The sequence below is a fragment of the Egretta garzetta genome, unplaced genomic scaffold, assembly GCF_000687185.1.
Source record: "Egretta garzetta isolate BGI_Z169 unplaced genomic scaffold, ASM68718v1 scaffold70, whole genome shotgun sequence".
Taxonomy (NCBI): Eukaryota; Metazoa; Chordata; class Aves; order Pelecaniformes; family Ardeidae; genus Egretta; species Egretta garzetta.
In genome coordinates this window covers 303,942-323,804 of record NW_009258539.1, presented here as the reverse complement: position 1 = coordinate 323,804, position 19,863 = coordinate 303,942, and the positions used below count along the sequence as shown (strand labels likewise).

At 41.3% G+C, this 19,863-nt stretch overlaps 1 protein-coding gene across 1 annotated transcript in view; it reads right to left on the bottom strand.

The window, feature by feature from the left end:
* Window positions 1–4,079: 4,079 nt before the first annotated feature.
* The window catches only part of LOC104132753 (amine oxidase [flavin-containing] B), a 43,467-nt gene continuing 27,683 nt past the window's right edge, over window positions 4,080–19,863 (bottom strand). The window contains exons 8-18 of the mRNA XM_009646089.2: window positions 18,578–18,719; window positions 17,120–17,269; window positions 16,296–16,455; window positions 14,776–14,872; window positions 13,935–13,988; window positions 9,371–9,428; window positions 8,292–8,389; window positions 7,106–7,217; window positions 5,388–5,450; window positions 4,789–4,976; window positions 4,080–4,693 (exon numbers count right to left, since the gene is read on the bottom strand). Of these exons, the coding sequence (XP_009644384.1) occupies window positions 4,821–4,976; window positions 5,388–5,450; window positions 7,106–7,217; window positions 8,292–8,389; window positions 9,371–9,428; window positions 13,935–13,988; window positions 14,776–14,872; window positions 16,296–16,455; window positions 17,120–17,269; window positions 18,578–18,719 (1,090 nt within the window). The 3' untranslated portion in view covers window positions 4,080–4,693; window positions 4,789–4,820. The remainder of the gene's footprint in view (window positions 4,694–4,788; window positions 4,977–5,387; window positions 5,451–7,105; window positions 7,218–8,291; window positions 8,390–9,370; window positions 9,429–13,934; window positions 13,989–14,775; window positions 14,873–16,295; window positions 16,456–17,119; window positions 17,270–18,577; window positions 18,720–19,863) is intronic.

Below are 19,863 nucleotides of genomic sequence, written 5' to 3'. Positions count from 1 at the left end.
TGATTTTTGTCTCTCTTCTTAATTTATGCTTACACAACACAGTATTTGGTATGAGATCTTTTTCTTCCCATGTTCAGCTGCAGCTGTGTACCACCGGCCTTTGGCTCCCAGGAGCTGCTCTAAAACATGTCCCTGCCCCTACGCATTCTGGTAAACAAGGTGCTGTGAGAGGTATGTTCATGATGGGGATGCTCCAAATCCACCTACAGCAATAAAAACTAATTCTTAAGCACAAGACAGTTGGCCATCTCTATGGTAGGAAGAATTATTGCCAAATGTGCTTTGATTTTTTTGGTGTTTGGTCTGGGGTGTGTGTGTGATGTGGGGTTTTTTTGGCTTTTGGGGGGTTTGTTTTGGTTTTTTATCCTTCTCTCCTTCTTTACACAGCTTTACTGACAAAAGCTGAAGATACCTCACTGGCTTCTCTATGAAATGCAAAATGTTGTGTTACTAAGTAATACTCACCATCACAACCAAGTCAAAAGGGGCTTCCACAAAAGAAAAGCCTCAAACAGTAAGTGTGACATGACAATATTTATTGATTCTAATTAAGGTTAAAAAAAGTTCACAGCTGTCAGATAAAAATATCCGCAGAGCCTATTGAAAAGGGAACTTAAGAAGGAAACCAAGGGAGACAGTCACCACAGAGGCACTTGAGAAAATGCTACAGTTATAAAAGGCACAAATTCATCACACACACAGCATATATATTCCTGCAAAGTGAAGTCACTCTTTTTTTCCAAAACACAGCGGCAGGCATCACTGAACACTGACCTGCACATGACCACAGGAGACACGCTATAAGCGGCAGTCTATGACAACGCCTACACGGTTTGACTGTAGAGATACTTTGGAAGCAAGACTGCTTTGGCCATCTCGTTTTTCTCTGTTGATAGAACAGATTGTAAGACCAAGGTGATCTTAAGGTGGTGGAGACGGGAGAGGGAATGTTAGTCCATTTAAACACAGGTCAGGTTTATTTGTGAGCATTCGTAATCTGCTATTTCAGTGGGTTTGCTTCTTGCCTGAGAGCAGTGGCAGATCTGCTGTCATTAAATCCTGGTTCCCTTTTGCATCCAAGTACTTTTGGAGGACATTCAATTCCTTCTTCCTCAAAAACCTTTTTCTTTCATGTCTCAAAAAAAAAAAATCTTAAAATTTCTGCACTTTTGTAAAGTCTACCTCAGTGAAACTATAGTCCCACTGAGGACATAGGAAGAGTATTTTAGTAGAAGTCCCTAGCTTCTCTTCCAGTCCCTGGGTTCCAGTGATGGACAATGCTCAGACATATACTTAATTGTGATTAATGTCTTTGTTTTATTGGCAGCAGATTTGGAATCAAGATCTGCACTGAGAAAAAAAAATGCAGTAGTTAAAGGAAAGACAAGGGGCTGCCTCAGATTGCTCACTTGTTACTGTCGAGTAGTTTATACAATTAGCTTTCAAGTACTTTGGTTAACAGATTTTCACACCATGACCCGACACTCTTTTTGATGTACAGTTGCTATCAGAACAGCGTACAAGCAAGTACACCTTTTTTTTTTTTTTTTTTCCCCCAAAACTCTTAGGAGCCGTACAGAATATGCATGACAACACAAATCAGTACATAAGAGACAAATACAATTATTTCCATGGTTGTTCCTATAATACATTTTACCAAGCTGGTAAACTGCTGGAACTTTCATGATAGCAGATTTCTCAAACATGTTAATAAATTAAGAATATAGCATGACTGGTTACCCATTAAACCAGACTTCATTCCTCTCTCTGAAGTGTTGGCACGTGAGCCAGTGCTAACAGTTCCCTCTACCCATGGGGAAGCAACTTGATTCTCCACCTACATTCGTCAATTTTCTCATCACACTGGTATCCACATACACAAAGTGCCACATATTCCTTTTATGCGGAAGATGTCAAGAAAACAGCAGCAAATCCTTCTTTTTAATCCCATAGTGGTGATAAACTCCACAGCATAATTGTAGCAAGACATGGCTGCAAAGACAAAGAGAGCATTCCTAATGCTTTGGCAGCCTAGAAGGAAGAAGACAAAGACTTTCGAGTGCCAATACAGATGTTGCAGTTCAGACCTCCCAGCTCCATCAGATTTGTCTAGAATCTCAGGGGATACAAATTTAATCTGAGATTTCAAGTCACACCTACTTTTAGTTGTGGCAGAATAACAAGATAAATGGTTTGTGGGGGTTTTGGTGGTGTTTTTTTTTCATTTTTGTTTCACTTTGAAAGTAGGAAAAGTTTGTAAATACATACACTTTTTTTTTTAATTGACCAATCACATGAAAAGTTTTGGTTATGATTCAGTTCTAACTATAACTAACTTCTGTTTTTCCTTGAATTTTCTGTCTCTGTGGCACACAACACTTTCTTGTTAGACTGGGAAAAAATCTCTGACAAATTCAGGAGCAAAGACAAGAGGTACACATTTTGGATGTGAATAAAACCAATTTATCCTCATTAGTCTCATGGATCTGCCCCCCTTTAGAGATCTACAGATTATTTCTAGGGCAGAAGCAGGACTTGGATTCCAAACAGTTTTGGCAGAGAAATCATCTGCAAATGCAGCAGTTCTTTATATGTTAAGTATGTACTGACCATCTAGCGCTTACAGATATTGGGCCGAGACTTTAAAAATCTCCTCCCAAATTTAGGTTCCTCTATTTCTGGCCTGAGAATTGTCTGAGTTGCAAAAGTTCTCAACTTACACAGTTCTGATTCAGCTTTCCGTTCCTAATTCATTTAGTAAATAAATCACAGAGAGAAAGCCAGGTAGAAGCGCTCTGTGGTAGGCAAATGTCCCAGCCCATTAGTGCTCTATGTGATACAATGAGAAGGGCCATACATACTCAGCTGTACTACTGTTCTGACTTAAAGATCTTTACGTATGAAAGGTTCCCCTATGCATTTTAAAAGGCTGTTATGAGGCTATTCATTTGTGATAAAATCCAAGCTGCCGCTACAAGTAGACTTTTAACTGGCACATCGAGTTAAAAAGAATGAAACCTAAGGGCCAGAAACTGATGTGCTGCTCACAAATATTACAGCTTTCTAAGTAGTTCAGTGGATTTCTATGGGACTATTTGGAGAATGAAGTACTACCCTGCACAAGCAAGATCAGATGCTAGTCCAAAAAGTCTGCCTGAGACCGGCGATACAGTTCCTCTACTGTCTGCTCACACTAGTTGCTGAATATATTATTATACTTCCCTCCAGAGTTTTTTACTGCAATGTAATTTTTTTTACATATATATCAGCACTGGTTGAAGGGAGGAGTGCAGTAAACAGGCTCAGAGAAATTCCAGACATCTCAAACTTCATGCACACCAAATCATGTTCTCAGAAAAACCTGTTTTGTGCTGTGCAGATGTAAAAGTGCAGAGATACCCAGAATAAGGTACCTTTGTGTTAATAGGCAGGCACCAAAGGTTTTGGTGCTCAGGGGTTTTTTTTCTTCCCCCCCCCCTTTTTTTTTTTTTTTTTAACATTGTTTGAAAGGTACCAAGCTAAGGAGGGCAGATGCACTCCCCTGTGACTATTCTATCCATGGTTCTCTTTGATCTCTCTCATTTAGATCTGCGATTAGTTACCAAAAGTGCACAGTCAGTACAACACAGCACAGCAGGCAGAAGTGGAAGTGCTAATTGTTTTGGTTTGCTTTGTTTTTTAATGTTAACACTACATTTTCAAGCCCATTGTGTCCTATCAGGCAAAAGACAGCCTCAAGGTGTTCAAAGTACAAATTTAAAGTAGATGAAAGGAAGGAAAGCGATAAGAAAAAATATGTAAAAGTGTTTTTTATGGACAGCTTTACAACTTCCTGGGGTAGGCAGAGGTTAATTTGTTCTCTTGCTATCTTGCAACAACTTAGGGAGCTAAAAGACCGCCCTGGGGGCAAAGAGGTGTCAGGGTGAAAAGGGTTCAAAAGGCTGTGTCTGTACATTAGCACAAGGTTCCCTGTTCCAGTCCAGCAGCCTTACTGCTGTACGCATCAGCTACAGTCTGGAGCCAGCCTACGCAGAGGAGATCTGATCCCACGCAGGGACAGACTCGACCAGGATACAAGAGTTCTGCCACTCCCAGAATTGTGAACACAGCTGGGGAGCCCGAAATTCAACCACATTGCCAAAGGCAGTAAAACATTGTCCCTTAACTCCAAGTAGGACAAATGTGCCACTGGAAATGCCAACGGCCTATGGCCACACTTGCATAGTTAGGATGGATAAATTTAGCCTGACTTGTCCCTTAGGTGCTGCCTAGGCTCTGGACATCTGGGTAAAAAATAAAAACACTAAAAAGATCCTTCCCAGTAATTTGCATAAGCTAGTTAATTATTCTTTAAGCTATGGATTTCTTTTCTCAGTCTACCACACAAGGAGGCAGAAAACCTTCATTTACAACTAGAGATGGAAGTGCCTGTGAAGACTTGGGAGTTCAGAGTCTGGTTCAGATATAAGCATAAAAACAACTGGAAATCTCATCAGAACAGTCTTTATAGAGGCATTTTGTCACTTCTGTTCTGAGATCTGGATAAAAACCTCAAGGTGGTAATGCTTGGCAGGGTATCCTAGAAATTCAACAACCAAAAAGTTACTGTTAGAAGTAGGCCTGGATTCAAGGGGTTCTTTTTCAATATGGATCCCCTTCCTTTGTCCCTCCCACCAGCCTCTTCTCTCTACTGTTTTATCCCCTTCCCCAGCCCTGATGTGATTTTGGAGACAGGGAGTACATGAGAAAAAAACTTCTGAAAAAACAAAACAAAACAAAACAAAACAGCTCAAGTGTGAGGCTTTGCGCTGGCACCTTTGTCAGTTTTGAACTAGAAGTCCCTTTTTGTAGGCAAATAACCCAGCTGCAGCCACAGAGGTGAAGAAAGCAGAAAATCCAATCAGCTTTAGCAGTCCGGGCACGGATGGCAAGTTCCTCTCCCAAAAGGTTGTAGTGATGGGCAAAGCTGGAACATCCTGCGGGGAGAGCATCCATTATTAACATAACATCATCTCCACTGTGAGAGGCAGGGTGCAAACAGAGATTCTTGCAGCAGAAACAGAACCGGGTTGAAGCAGTTGAAGTTATCAAGAAGTACTGCGTATCAAAATTTTCTGCTCAGTTAACAGGAAAAAGAGACACGTGGAAAGGATTCAGAGCCCGGTTAAAAACTGCAGTTCTTTCTGATCCCGTGTTACAGAGTTGTCAGATGGGTGCCCTCCCTGAGTTTCTACCATGTCCCTGTTTAGGGAAGGGCAGTTTTGGTGAGTAAGGGGAAGTTTATTGTGGCTTCGATTTAGTGAACTTAAATGAAAACCGCCAACAAAACTTTATCTCATCAGCAAAACTGCAGAAAAAATATCCATTTAATCTACAGAAAGACTTACAATTGATTCAGGTTCTGGCTTCCAAATTTCACTGTCTGGGATTTTCCTCATAGCAAACAGTATCTGAAAATAAATAACATTCTCTAGTAAGTACCTTCATTCTTTGAATGGGAAAAAGAGCTGGCTTCAATTTTTGTTTTAAAATAGCATGAGGAAAACAACAATTGAGCACATAAATTGCTGTGTATTCAAATTTTGAAAGAAAATGTGACCTTTGTACAACTCATGTGTTGGGAGGTCTGATATTTAATAAGACATTTCTCCCAGTGAAAAATAGAAAAAGTAACAGAAAAACCTCTCTATTCTTTGTTAGTCCATGCAAGATATCGGGACTTGACCCATGGGAAGAGGGTAATATGAATATGCCTAAAGGTTATGTATACACTCATGGCAAAGTGAGGCGTGCACAAAACCAGCTACTGCATGGGCAAGCTACATAGGCAGAAGTAGCTTGTTTTGCGAATTTTACCATGATGCAAGAAGAGGAACAGAATCCTGTGAGTGATGACAGACCACGACTTTCAGCCAGAGCAAAGCAAGACTAAAAATAAAATCTTCACGATGGAAAAGTAACCATTCGAAGTATCAAAGATACCAGAGATCAGTAAGACAGCAAAGATGATCTGAAATAATAGTCATGAAAGGCAGCAAGATTAACTTCTTCTACAGTAAAATAAAATGGAGGTGGTGATATTAATGGTTTTCCTATTTCAGGCACCTGCAGATTTAAGACTTGCCATCTTTTACAATGGGCTTTTATTCTAGACAAGATTCATGGACCCCATCAACTTTTCAATACAGGAGAGTGAAAAACACTCTTGCACTAGATTTTAAACATATTTTCCTTTCACAAGTAAATGAGGAAAGGAAAACATAAAAATTTTTACCAGTCAAGCTCACTTGCCCATTTCTCTGCTGAGGCCTATGGAGGTTCTGCTGTAATGTCCTTACATTAGAGAGGTCATGAAGCACTACCTCTGGAGCTTCTCGGGAACAGATTAGGTATAACCTTCACAAATGGGACAGTTTAGGGACAGTTGATCCCTGTCTTCTGGGGCAAGGGTATGGGCCAGATGAACTCTCCAGGACAATTTCTGTTCCACAACTGTATTTTTTTGCTACGAAGTTCTCTTCACCTCATAAAACAAAGATGAAATTTCTTTTGCTGCTCCATAAACTGTAATAATCCTGAAAATACTTGAGGAATTGGCATTTTCTCAGAAGCAAAATATAAAATATTTAAGTCCTTGTTTGATGACTTTATGTAAGGCGGTCTCACTGCTATACCACTGAGTCAATGGTATTGTTGGAAACAGTTGAGTAAGGGACTGACTTGGGCTGCAGAGCTGCAGAACTGAGCTGTTCCTAGTGAGGCTAATGGCCACGATCTCTCAGCATGACAACTAACACAAAGTGCCCATGTGGGGGGAAAATGACTAGGTGAGAATTTGGGATTTCTATTAAAGAAGAAAGGATTTCATTCCTGGAAACAGAGTAGAGGTTTGATGAAATAGCCAGAGCCCTTCCTAAGCATTCCAAATCCAATTGCAAAACCTTCATCCTTTTTGAAGTCTATCCCCTTTGCAGGGATATGCATCAAGATTTCAGAACATCTGAAGCTGTCAACACTCATTTCCCGTTTCACCTCCAACCAGAAACACTTTCATTTTCCATAGGGCATTTGACAGTCCCCCCCTGTTTTGGGCTTGTATCTATACCTCTCTGGCTGCTCTTTCTCCAGCCTGTACAGCCCCCTCCATGTATCCGCTCCACTCCGTGGCTGTCTCTGTGCCAGCAAAATAGATCCTGCCAACGGGCTGCCGAATAATCCTGGAGTGGGACAAGCAGTAAGTCACATCAGCCATATCAGGAAAGATAACTGAAATCCTTGGGTTGATATTAGAATAAAAATGTTTTAAGTAACAGCGAGCACCTAAAGATAGTAACTTTGGATGAGCTGAGCTGGAGAGGGACTCTGCATTACATTTCATTTCTTAAGAGTAAACACACCAGTGTTCATATTTTCTAAAGATTTACACTGCTCGTAGGTGTAAAGGACAATTAGTTTGAGATGAGACTTACTCTACCTCACAATTTTAGCCAGTGTCATAACTACCATTACTGCATTATTGGCAGTGTAGCATTCTGAGGTACATCCCCATGATATCTGAAGTAACAAGCAAATGAAAAAAAAAAAAAAAAAAGATTTGCAATAATTATTATTAAAATTACTTTAAATACTAAGGCCTCCACATGCTCTTCATTACAACTGCTTTATTGATGTAAGTTCTTTTTAAATTGTGAGAACTCATACTTCAAAAGTAGGGCCATGCCACCACATTAAAAACTATGTTTCTGAATCCAATCAGTGGTCTGACCAGCAAGCTGCCTTCTTTTTCATAAATGTTATTTTCATGCAAAAACTTATGTTGGAAAGGACTGTATACAATAGCACACTGATTACTACATTAAGCCTTGACTGCTAAAAGGAAAGGAACAGTCCAAAGAAATCACTCATTACTGTCAGTGTTGGCAGGAATTAACTCTATGCCAGTATTTATAAAAAAACAGCTAAAGATGTGCTGGAAACGGTAACACCAACCTCAAATACCCAATGCCAGTTTCGTAAACAGACTGTGAAAACTTCCCAGCTCCCTTCCAAGAACCCAGTCAGCTGTATTCACCAAATGACAAAAGTGAATAAAACCCCCTAACGATACTGTACTCGTCCATCAAAGCCCAACTGAGACAAGTGGAAGGTTATAATATCTGTTTAAAATATTTCCCAGTGATCTTAAAGGTATAAAGCAAACAGTGACAGAGGATTTATGACCCTTTCTGAGGATATTTATTAACTTTCTCTTATCTTACTACTCCAAAGCCCACTATAAATAGACACTGTACCTTCCATACTGAGTCATTATGCCTGGTGGGAAGTAAGCTGTGTAGCAGCCCCCAGAATACTGCTCTTCACACCAGTTCTTCTCTTCATAATGCACTGGCTGTAAAACAGAGATTAATTCACTCAAGGAAAGGACAAAGTCCCAAGGAAGCTGATAAAAGAACTGAGGAGACAGCAGAGAAGAATAGTTTATGATGTGTTGCATGTCACTATCTGACAAGATGAGCACATGTAATGCAGCATGGACCCAACAAAGTAAGCCTTAATTTTAGGCACTGCTAGCTATTAAAAAAAAAAACAAAAACAAAACAAAAAACACCCCAAACCAAAAAACCAAGTAGCTAATCTGGCCACTGTAGAACATAATCCTCTTAATCTGTCAGTGTAAATTTATGCTTTGAGCCATGTAAAGCAAAATTAACCTCTGGTGTACACAGGTATAATACTTGTAATGTGTACATTGGATACAAATATTTACTGTTACAAATGCCAATTATGACACTTGCATGGTTCTGTGTACAATATCATGTTTAAAGTGATGCAATCTTGAGATTGGTGTCTATAACTTTTAACTCGCGTAAAATTGCCCTTAAAGGATAAAGAGCATTGATCACATTAACTATGTGTGAGATCACACAAATCCTATCAGTTATTCACCATTCCAGAGAAGAGAAGGCAAGGGAAAGGGAAAAAAAAACCACACATGCAGCAATGGATCTTAGCAACGAGTAAGAGCGAAGAAACATTATGCTTGGTGTCAACTGAGAGGGAAAGGCAAGCCTGTCACAGCTGAGAACAGCTGAGATGCATAGTGGTAAACACTGTGAATGCAACCCACGAAGCTGGACAAGAGCATATCCGCCTTTTAACCATTTCATGAGCTCATTCTTATCCTCACTGTCAAACACAGCCCAAGACTTGCCATAACCTTCTCTCCACTCCTCTACGGAGGGCAGCAAGCGCTCTCGTAGCACGGACCTTTTCCAAAACGCTACGCAGCACTGCTGTGTTCTGGTTTCATTCTGTGCTTCCCCAGCTCAAGAAGCCCAACAAGAGACACCATGGTTTAGATTGTGCTTACATGTAAAGCTTCTTCTGATCCCAGAACCTTTGCATAAAGCTCACACAACCTCATCTTCCTGCAAGAGAAAAGCAACAGAAGACTTCTGTGTAAGGAAAGAGAAAACAAACCACCTCTAATATGTCCTAGTTTCAAGAGAACCAGTATCAATATCTGCGTGAACTTGAGGTTCCAGCTTTTGGGGATCTGTCCTAATTGCTCAGCCTCTGCATCACTAGAAATGAACTCAAACTCCTGTGCTGCATAAGTGCTGGTTTTACCAGCAGATATGCAAGCTGTTCCCTTAAGATCCCTCTAGCAGCACGAATTCATATATTACCCAAAGGTTCTCTAGGTTGTCAGGAAAATAAAGTAGTAAGGCACTGCACTTTTTTGTCTTGGCACATAGTCTAACTTACGGTTTGTTCCTACAAAGATGCAGGTATTGATAGCCTGAGGCTCTCAGGGAATCAGTACTTTATTTCTGTACCTATAAAATTTCCTCCTGTTTTAGTTTATGAGTCTATAAATCCATGAATACACTTCATTCTGTAGCAAACCCTAAGTGCAATTAAGTTTGTTCCTACAAGCTTTTGGGTCTTACTGTTTACCGCTAGCCGCACCGCACCGATTCCCAAACACAAGAAGATCAAGATGAAACAATAGTTAACAATTATGAAAAACAAACATGCCAACACAACACTGGAAAGACGTTTACTTCTGGAAGCAAATCCTGCGCTCCACAGAAAGCCATGATGGGCACAGAAATACAGCAGTCCCAGCTCTGTGACCGTATGGGCTACACTCGCAGGTGTATAAGCATATAAGGGAACTGCAGCTATACTGCTGTATGAAGCAACGCAGCTATACAGGAGCCCAGCTACACCCACGAGCAGCTGAACTCAAAGAATTCTATAGAAAGGGGATGAGGAGAAAAAAACCCAAGACAAAACAGAAAGACCTGAAGGGCCTTGAAGACAGTGTCCTCCCGTGCAGGTTGGGGCTTGAGCAGGGAAGCAAAGGCTGCTACAGTTCAGGAAGAGCCATGGCCCGGGGTGATTCTGCTGTTGGTAGGTGCCAAGCCCAGCAGCAGCAGAGGGGAAGGAATCGGCCCCTTCCTGGCACCCTGGAGTGGAGGACAAGGGTCTGCCTGCTCCAGAAGCAGAAATGCACGGTGACAGAGTGACTGGCCAGGAGGGCTCAGAGAGCTGCAGGATCTATATAGGAACATCACTCTGCAGTCAGTGGGTGACATGAATCCAGAAGCAGCTGTAACAAAAGGAATTATTTCCTCCATCTCTCTCTCTGTCTCTCCCTAAGTGAGGTGACCACTGTGCCTTGCAGACCAACAGCACCTACCCTGTGTCTGAACAGAATAAAGCCAATTTAACAACATGATCCAGCAAAGCCTCTGCTGAGGTCTGTCCACCACATCTCACAAATGCCCACCAGCTCCTGCTTTCAGGGCAGGTCAGTAACACCACACAGGAAAGTGAGTTATCATCTTGGGACCTATCAGTTTCTGCTCCTCCCAGCACCACAACAGGGATGAGAAGGACCCCTCTAGATCTGCCTGTGCTCTGCCCCTTTTCCACATGTGACTTGCAGACCCTTCAGGGAGCCTGGAAATGGCATACCAGAGGCTGATAGGGATTCTCATGTATGACCAACTGCAGGGCTCCAAGAAGGTGTGAGTTCACTGCTGTTTGCCAACTACATTGCAAATACAGATAAAGTTAGTTTAAGATAGCTGTGCAAAAGAAAATATTAAGCTTCAGGACAAGAACATCTTCAGACTCTTAAGACATTTTGACCTTGGAAGGAATTATTCATCAATAATAAGGTATTATTTGACAGGAAAAAAACCCACAGAAATGCAGTTTCTAAAGGACTGAATTACACCAATGGTAATCTATCACTGAGGACATTGCCCCTAATAAGAACAATCCTTGCAGAAGCACTTGTCTCTCTGCAACATCTGCACTTTTTGTCCTAGAACAGTTTAATAAATACTTATTTATGGATTTATGGCTAATGCTAGCATGGAATATATGGAATATAAAGTGAGTAAAATCCTTATTTCTTGGCTTTGGACTCAGCTGTGAAATTGCCACCAGCGCTAAATAAAAAGGAATGTTATGCCTGGAGCTATCTAGGTAGGGTCCTGTTGAGAGTTATACTGCATCTGGTGTGGAGGAAGTGCACATGCGGACACTCAGCTCTTCTCCCTGGTCTCTTATTCCACAGCCGTGTGTGATGCCATCACCTTCACTGCACAGCTGTAGGTAGGGCACAATCTAACCACTGTAATTACTCATTGGCACCTGGCCTGGAAGACCAGCTGGAAGGCAGCACTGAGTTTTACGCCCTTCAGTCTGGCTTAGGCTGTAAAACAGTCTCCATCCCCTCCCACAACCGCTGTTCCCAGCCATGATTTAGGATAGCTGCCACAGATTCTACATCCTACTCTTCATATCCAAGGATTACCAAAAAACTTACCCTGCCATCAACATGATAAAGGGAGAGCCCAGCTTGTGCTGACAGGCAAGCACAGCATCTCAGCGAGATGCACCCTCTGCAGGGTGCCACAAGAAGCCTGTCCTCAGAAGACATCCCTCCCTGCAAATACCATAGCCCCCTATCTAAACAACACAAACTAGCTGTACCCTGAGTCTATACTGGGAGAAGGTCCAGGTTTGCACTCTGCCTTCTCCTGGACCCCGATTTCCACTGGAAGGAGACTTGTGCTCACATGCAGGAGAGGAGCTGCGATACAGCCCAGCGGGGTTCCTGCCTTGGCTGGCTGCAGCTAGGGCTTTAGGAGCCAGAGGCACCCCTGCCCCCTGCACCATGGTACCTCTATTAGGTGCCAACCCAAGCATATTTTCATAACCATTCTTTACCAAAGCAAAGTCCTTCCTAGTCTAAGGTTTATTCCTCAATAGACAAGAGTTCAAAATCCTTTTGTTTAAAACTTGGCCATAGGCAGCAGCAGAGTCAGGTAATTGTGCTAGTGCTTTTAATGCCCAGGGGAAAGCAACTGTTCCTTCATGGTGCCTCACAAACAGCCAGGACAGCCTTTCATTTCACAGGAAAAAAAAGCTGTCTCAAATACTACCAATGCTCAGTTGTATCTAGTGTATTGACACACAGCATAAGACTGTTAGTATTTATGATGGCTTAAAATGCTGGGCACACTGGATTTCAGAATACCTGCACCAGTTTTATCATCAGTCACCTGCTGGGGGTCTGTCTCAAAGCCTGAGTTCTGAGGAAAAGGCTGCCTTTGTCCATTCCAGCCAAAATTAAAAGTGCTCTGTGGTACCAGGCTGTCATTTGAAAAGACTGGGACATTAACAACCCCTTTTAGACCCATTATCCACAGACTGCTAGACTACCTGCAAAGCTAATCTGAGACGACTACATCTTCTCTAGTTAGACTAGCTATTACTGTAAAAATATTTACTTGGACACACTATACCTTGTGGTATGCTTTAAAAACAAATGTATTTTCTCCATGACAAAATAAGGCTCTCCTCATATCCACACTCTCTACCTGTAGCTTTAATTTGATCAGATAGCGTGAATCAGTGTGATGGAAAAAACTCATTACTTTGTAAATTCTATTTTAGTAATAAACAAAAAAGCACTACTATATGCAGAGATTTGTTTCAAAAAGACAGTAAAAGAGACCTTCGTCTGTGCCTGAAGGGTATTTTTTCCCCACAACTGAGAGTGGAGAGCTGCAGGCAGCTTTTTGACCCCTTCATGATGCAGAGGGCTTGTCTGTGGCAGCTACAGCAGACCGAAGGTTGCACTAAGTTACAGACACTGAAAGGACCCTCCAGGGTGACTAGAAAAAAAAAAAAAAAAAAAAAAAAAAATCAAGCACAGGGGCCAAACCTGTCCATTCTGACAAGCTTTCAAAGAGCCCAGTGCACTTGCAAGAAGCCAAAGGGGTAGCAGTGGGGAGGGATGAGGCTGGCCCTGGATGCTTTCCAGCAAGGACAGTAGAATCATAGAATCATAGAATGTTTTGGGTCAGAAGGGACCTTTAGAGTCCAACCCCCCTGCAGTGAGCAGGGACACCGCTAACAAGATCAGGTTGCTCAGAGCCCCATCCAGCCTGACCTTGAATGTTTCCAAGGATGGGGCCTCCACCATCTCTCTGGGCAACCCGTTCCAGTGTTTCATCACCCTCATTGTAAAGAATTTCTTCCTTACATCCAGTCTAAATATCTACACTAGTCTGAATATCTACACTACTTTCATAGTCAGCAGATTAGAGCAGCTCTTTTGCCAAAGTCACATAAGCAGAGCAGCCCTGCTGGAAACTGAGAACCAGGACCTGAGAGCGTCCAAAGGGCAGGTGCTAGCTGCCACATCTGCTGCCCGGTTGTGGGAATTCTGTGGGGTCTTCATTCAAAACCAAGTAAGAGACCTTCTTCCTTAATGTGATGTGTCTTCCTACTGTTGCAAAGTTACAGAAAACTTCCTTCAAATCGAGGCTTTTTTTTCCTGCTCTGGTCATTTATAACACAAGCTTGACTCAGGATCCATGCTGACCTCCAGTGCTTGTACTTACCTTTCTTCTTTTGTGAGACCTGTCAGTCTTCTGCATTTCCGAGCAAGAATGAAGCTGTAAAAAAAGGAAGACCACAAACAATTTACTTCCATTATTTTACTACATTTCCTGCATTATTTAAAATGCCAATACCTTATGATGAAATGCTTGTGATTCACAGTATTAGCTTTTGGGTCTCTATCCAAAACATCCATTTCACTGCTCTGCATAACGTTATTTGCTCTGCCTGCTTCTTGCAGGACTCACTGTGGAAGGAACCACTCTGAGATTCACGTTAGAACATCTCTATGAGCTGATTCCCAATGACCTTCATTTTATACAGCAGCGTGTGCAGGCACATAACAACAAGAGGTAAACCCTGGGACTGAACTGGAAATTATTGTTAAATAAACTTTTTAAGACTGATCATACTCTCAGGCTGTTAAAAAAACCAGAACAAACCAAAATAATTCTAGAAAACAATTTTTCATTTAAAGAACTGGAAGATGTGGGGGAGGCAAAATAGCTGGAGAAAACTTTACATTTCTGCAATCGCTCCCTTTTTTTCTTCACCTTCCTTTCCTCTTCTCCAGTTTTGTATTTTGCCACACAAAAAGGCAAAAGATGGCAATGAGAAAAAGACAAGAAAACCAGAATTTCCTTCCTTTAGATTAGCAATTAAAACATAGGGAGAATTTTTCTGGAAATAAAGTTCATAGAACATATTCACCACACACGGAGAAACTCAACCCTTTAACTATTTTAAAGCATTTCCCTTCAAAGGTAGCAGGTTTTCTGTTTCAATTGTTGCCTTTAAGGCAAAATAAAAAGGTATTAACCAGATACCTTCTTTGTCTCTTACCCTATTATGGCAGGAAAGCTGCCATCAGGCTTAGTATCATCAAGTGTCAAACCAATTGCAGCATCCTCATCTTCAATGATCATGGTACCACAATACCCTGGTAAGCACAAAGCGGAAAAGATGTTAGGATCCATGTATCCAAACGTAGGAACGAGATTCCAAGAAGTTGTGAAATACTTAGAACTTGACTGGCAAAATCCCTAAAGAACCTAATCTAAATTCACCCTGCTTTGAGCAAGGCATTGGACCAGATGACATCCAGAGGTCTCTCCCAATCTCTATCATTCTCTGATTCTATGATTCTAATGTCGGGAGGTAAGAAAACAAAGGAAAAAAGAACAAAAAAAACCCAAGTAAAGCAATCCGCATCAATTGACAAAGATTAGCGCACACCTCCCTTGCAGTGTAGTGTTCCTTTGGCTCAGAGAAGTGCTAGATCACCTCTAGAAGAGAAAATTCAGATCTGAGATGTGCTGACAGTTAACAATCCTTTTCAAGCATCTTTAAAACAGAAAGTCAATAAAGGAATCTCCTGTTGTTGAATTCATGATAGAAAAATAATTATTCTGCAACCCAGTTAGCAAGGTAATTATTAATTGCACAGAAACAGATTGTTCTCACACACTGAAGATGTTCAAGTGCCTCCAGCACAATTGATTCTGTATGTGACACCTATTTCAGACATAGAAGGAGATATTTGTACATTATTTTGAAAACATAGTTGTTTTTTAAAGAAGAGTTTGAAGAAAATATTGTTCTTAAAAGAACAACAGCAGTGTTGGCAAAGCACAGTATGCAAACTATGTGTTCTACCAGGAAATGGGAGTCACCTCTTGCCAAGCCATCCCAAACCTAATAGCTAGAATATGCCAGGATCCAGAACTCTTAAAATCATTCACAGAGATGAAGGGTGGATGACATTTGTAGGCAAACATAGATGTGGACTCTTTATAACCAACGAAGAGAAATGGGTGCTATTACATTGCAGATTGTCTTTGATTCAGTAATTTCTAAAAGAGATCTGAAGAATCATGATGGAAGTATTCAGCATGTAAAGGCAGTGCAGGATGGCTAGCCCAGCTGGGGATGTCTATGTGAAGACACCTTAAATTAATCCTGCCCAGTGCATCCAGAAGGCAGAGTTTTCACAGGCTGATAACTGATGGGATAAAACCTCTCTCCATCGCATATCACTTGTACAGTAATCTAAAGGTACAAGTAGGAGACATGCATACTCAGGATCCACTGAAGGAAAAGGAAAGGACAAAAAAGAACAACCAAGGCAATAAACAACAGACACAAGTTCTCCCTTCTTGCCTACCTCCTCCTTTTTATTCTCCCATCCACCCTCTCTTCCCAACCAATCTCTCAAGTTTCTCAGGGCAAGGCAAAAATGGCACAGAAGTGTACGGAGCCTCCTTCTAAGGTCCAGCATCCTCTAAACACAAAGTCTACTCAATTACCGTGTACCCTCTTCCCTCTCTCTGTCACTACTATCCCCTTCAATTAAAATGTAATACCCTTCTTTCTCCAGAAAGTTTCCTTATAGTACACAATGCACTTGATGACTGAGCCCATGGGGATTCGGTTGATGAGCTGGTTTCTCATTGGCGGCAAAGGTGGGTTGAAATGAATCTTCAAACCAAGAGCTGGGGGAATGGCACTGATCACATATTTGCCCTGGAAAAGAAATTATACGTAAGCCAAATACATTCTGCACTACTTCATCCTAAGTATATTGCTCTAATGATCTTGGCAGACATCTGTGGAGGCTGCAGGGTGTATCTTTTGAAGCAATTTTGGCATTTAGCATAAGAATTGCAAAACTGAACCCTCACAAAATCCTGGTTGTTAAACAACAAACAAGCATTATATAAACAGCCATCTGTTCTAATGATGGGCAGCTGCTCTTTCCCCAGCACTTGAAAAAAAGCCAGGGGAAAGATTTCCAGTGTTACAAGAGTCCATTGGTCTCCCTTCCACATGGACTCTTCTGTTACAACTCGGAAGCAAAGCCTGAAATGTTTTTCGCAGAAAGTTTATTACTACGCTACATTTTTGTGTTCACCTTACAACTGTCCTTTAATTTGGAAGGTAACTGAATACTAAGAAGAGATGCTAGTGAAGAGAGAGTTCAGATATACACTTTACTTTCTAGGCATTACTTTAAAGCTCTATCATTGCTATTACTCAGGGACAATGAGAAATTGTGACTTCCTGTCACAGTCACTTTAACCTCTGCTACAGTTTTGTACAGGATTTTGGAGAAGTCAAAAAGGAAAAGCTAAAGGTTTTCTAGCCATCCCAGCCCTAACAGTTGCTTAAATGTTAGAGGTTTCATTACCTCGTATAATTCATGATCTAAGGTTTCCACTATGACACTTTCACCCGACTGGTCGATGCGGACGACTGGCTTCCTCAGCTTCACCCGGCCTCCCAGGCGCTCCATTATTTTCTCACTGATCTGGCCAGAGCCCCCCACAAACTTCCTCTCCTGAAACACAGAAAACAACTCGGCAAAGCAGAATGAGCAAAGCGATGCACGTGAAGCATGTATCACGACAAACGTTTTGCTTGGCATTCAAACCAAATCCCATTCTTCTGTTGTCAAACCTTTTTAGGAAAGTTCAGCAGTCTCACTTGGGAAATGTATTCACATTCCCTTCTCTTTCAGTGAGCTCCTCAAACACTTCCTGTATTTCACCACCAGCCAAAACTAGAAGTATCAGTAACCTCACGAGAAAACTCCTTCTCATGTGGTCTCCAAATGGATTCCACAGACCTGTGTGAATCAGCAAGAATTCTGAGACATGTTTAAATTTTTAAACTTTTCTCTGAGTTCACTCTTATCCCTGCAGAGGTCTGTGCGTCAGAATTAGAAATCCTGATCCTTGTAATAAATAACAAAGTATAAAGAAGTGTCATAGCTCACACCAAAAATGTATCACGCAGTATGTAATCTAACCTAACTTAAACTCAAGTCACCTCTAGCATAACACAGAATTCAAATAATATTTTATGCAATGTGTATACAGTTAAATTATCCATAATTATTGCTTAGCTATGCATATTTATGCACTTTATCATGTATTAATGTATTCTTTGTATTTTTAGTTATTTATGATTAAATAATTTGCATTTCTAAAATATAATTATTTCTAACGTAATTAGTAGAATTTGCATTTCTCAAGTGTAAGACCATTAACAGAGACTTTACTTTCCTGAAATGCAGAAGCAGCACTAATATACCAGATTTCAAACAGTTCAGAGCAATGCCATGTTGAAACAGGGGTGTTCATTTTCTTCAAACTGATTTTAAAATATTAACAGTTTTAATCCTGAGAGCTAGTGTCTCTAAGAACTCAGTTCTGGGCTACATTTTCAGCATTAATTTGGAGCACCCTACACACTCGTGCAGCTAGCATTGCCATCCCGATTAAGTGCTTCTGAAGTGGTAAGGCTTGCTTCAGCCTCACGTCAGAAATAAGCATAAGTAATACTTTCTTTCCTTAAAGGGGAAAAGCAGAGTACGTGTTCTAACCAGAGCCCAAAAGGAAGGCAGAGTCATGAACTGATACAAATCTACTCATCTCTGGGCCAATGCCTTCAGCACAGGAACAGCCTTCACCATTAGTTTTGCAAGATCCAGATTAATGTGTAAATGAACAGAACTAGTTATCAATGTGCTACTGGCTAAAACCATGGACATCTCAGGTGGCCCCCTGAACTAAAATAAACAAGCAACAGAATGAAGTTAAAACAGGGCCTGTCAGAAGCCGCAGAAGGTGACGGCTGACATTACCTGCCCTCCGTTGGTTGTTGAGAATATCCTTGTTGTCCCCCCGCACTGCTTCACATACCACAAAAACCAAAGCGCAGAGACCTCATGGGGTTCAGAAGTGACATCCACATTCACAAACAGAGTTGCAAAACTCTTGGCAGCACTGCAACAAAGTCAAGAAAGTGAGTTAATTTTAAAAACTAGAGAAGGGTGACAAACTCGTTCTTTAGTACAGGAGAGACTGTCTTTGGCAATCTCTTCTTTCATTGAGAGCAAAGGATTCCTTAATTCCAGTTGAAGTTCCTCAAATTCAGTTGAATTCCTTTTATGCAACATTTTTCAAAGAAGTGTTAATCAAGCACTGCTGTATTCCAGCAAAATTAGGGCTCCAGGAGACACAAGAGCCAATGAAAGCTTATGACATTTTATGCTACTAATACAAAGTTAGCTCATCACCCTGGACTGAGGATTAAGGGAAGCAAGCCCTCCTGTCTTCAGTGGACTTCAAAACCACCATGTCCTCCCATGGTTCCTGGGTTACATCCAAGATCTGCAGCTCTGTTTGCACCTGTTGAATTCCTGTTCCTCAAGCACACAGCATGGGGATTATTCAACATTTGTAATAAAAAAAATCAGGGATCTTGTCTGAGCTAATAATCTAAGGTCTGGATTAGTCAGCATCCCCTCACTGCCTGCTCCTCTGCTGTGCTCAAGGAAGGGTGCTGCGGCTGGGACACAACTAGGGAAGAAATGTTAAGTAGGAAGTCATAAGTAAAGAGACAGCATATACACATTCATGCAAACATCTGGCAAGAAAAGGGAAAGGATGCTTTTTGTTACTCAGCTCAGTATTTTAAACAGTGGTCTGGTAGCCAGGGGTAATGAACATAGAAGTGGAAAAGTGGCCTGTGTCTGAAAAAGGATCACTGCTTTATGTCCTCCAGTTGGTGCTTGCATAACAGCTCTACTGAAAATTACTGAATAAACCTGTACAAGACTTTGGGGTGCACTAAGACAGAGTTAATTAAGGCCCAGGGAAACATTCCTCCTGTTAGAAGTAAACACTTCCTCTGCCCTCACTTCTGAGGAGGAGTTTAAAGGGACATGGACAGGACACAACTAGAGTCCTTGTCAGTCACAATGCAGGTATTTTGTATGCCAGGCCTCAGGCAATCAATAACTTCGAAAACCAGTACAGAATCCAATTTTAGTTGCTTCTTTCTTTTTTCAGTCTTCAAACTTTAAAAAAAAAAAAGTGAAAAGTTAAAAGTGTAACTCGAACATACTATTTTAAACAGCTGTAGATC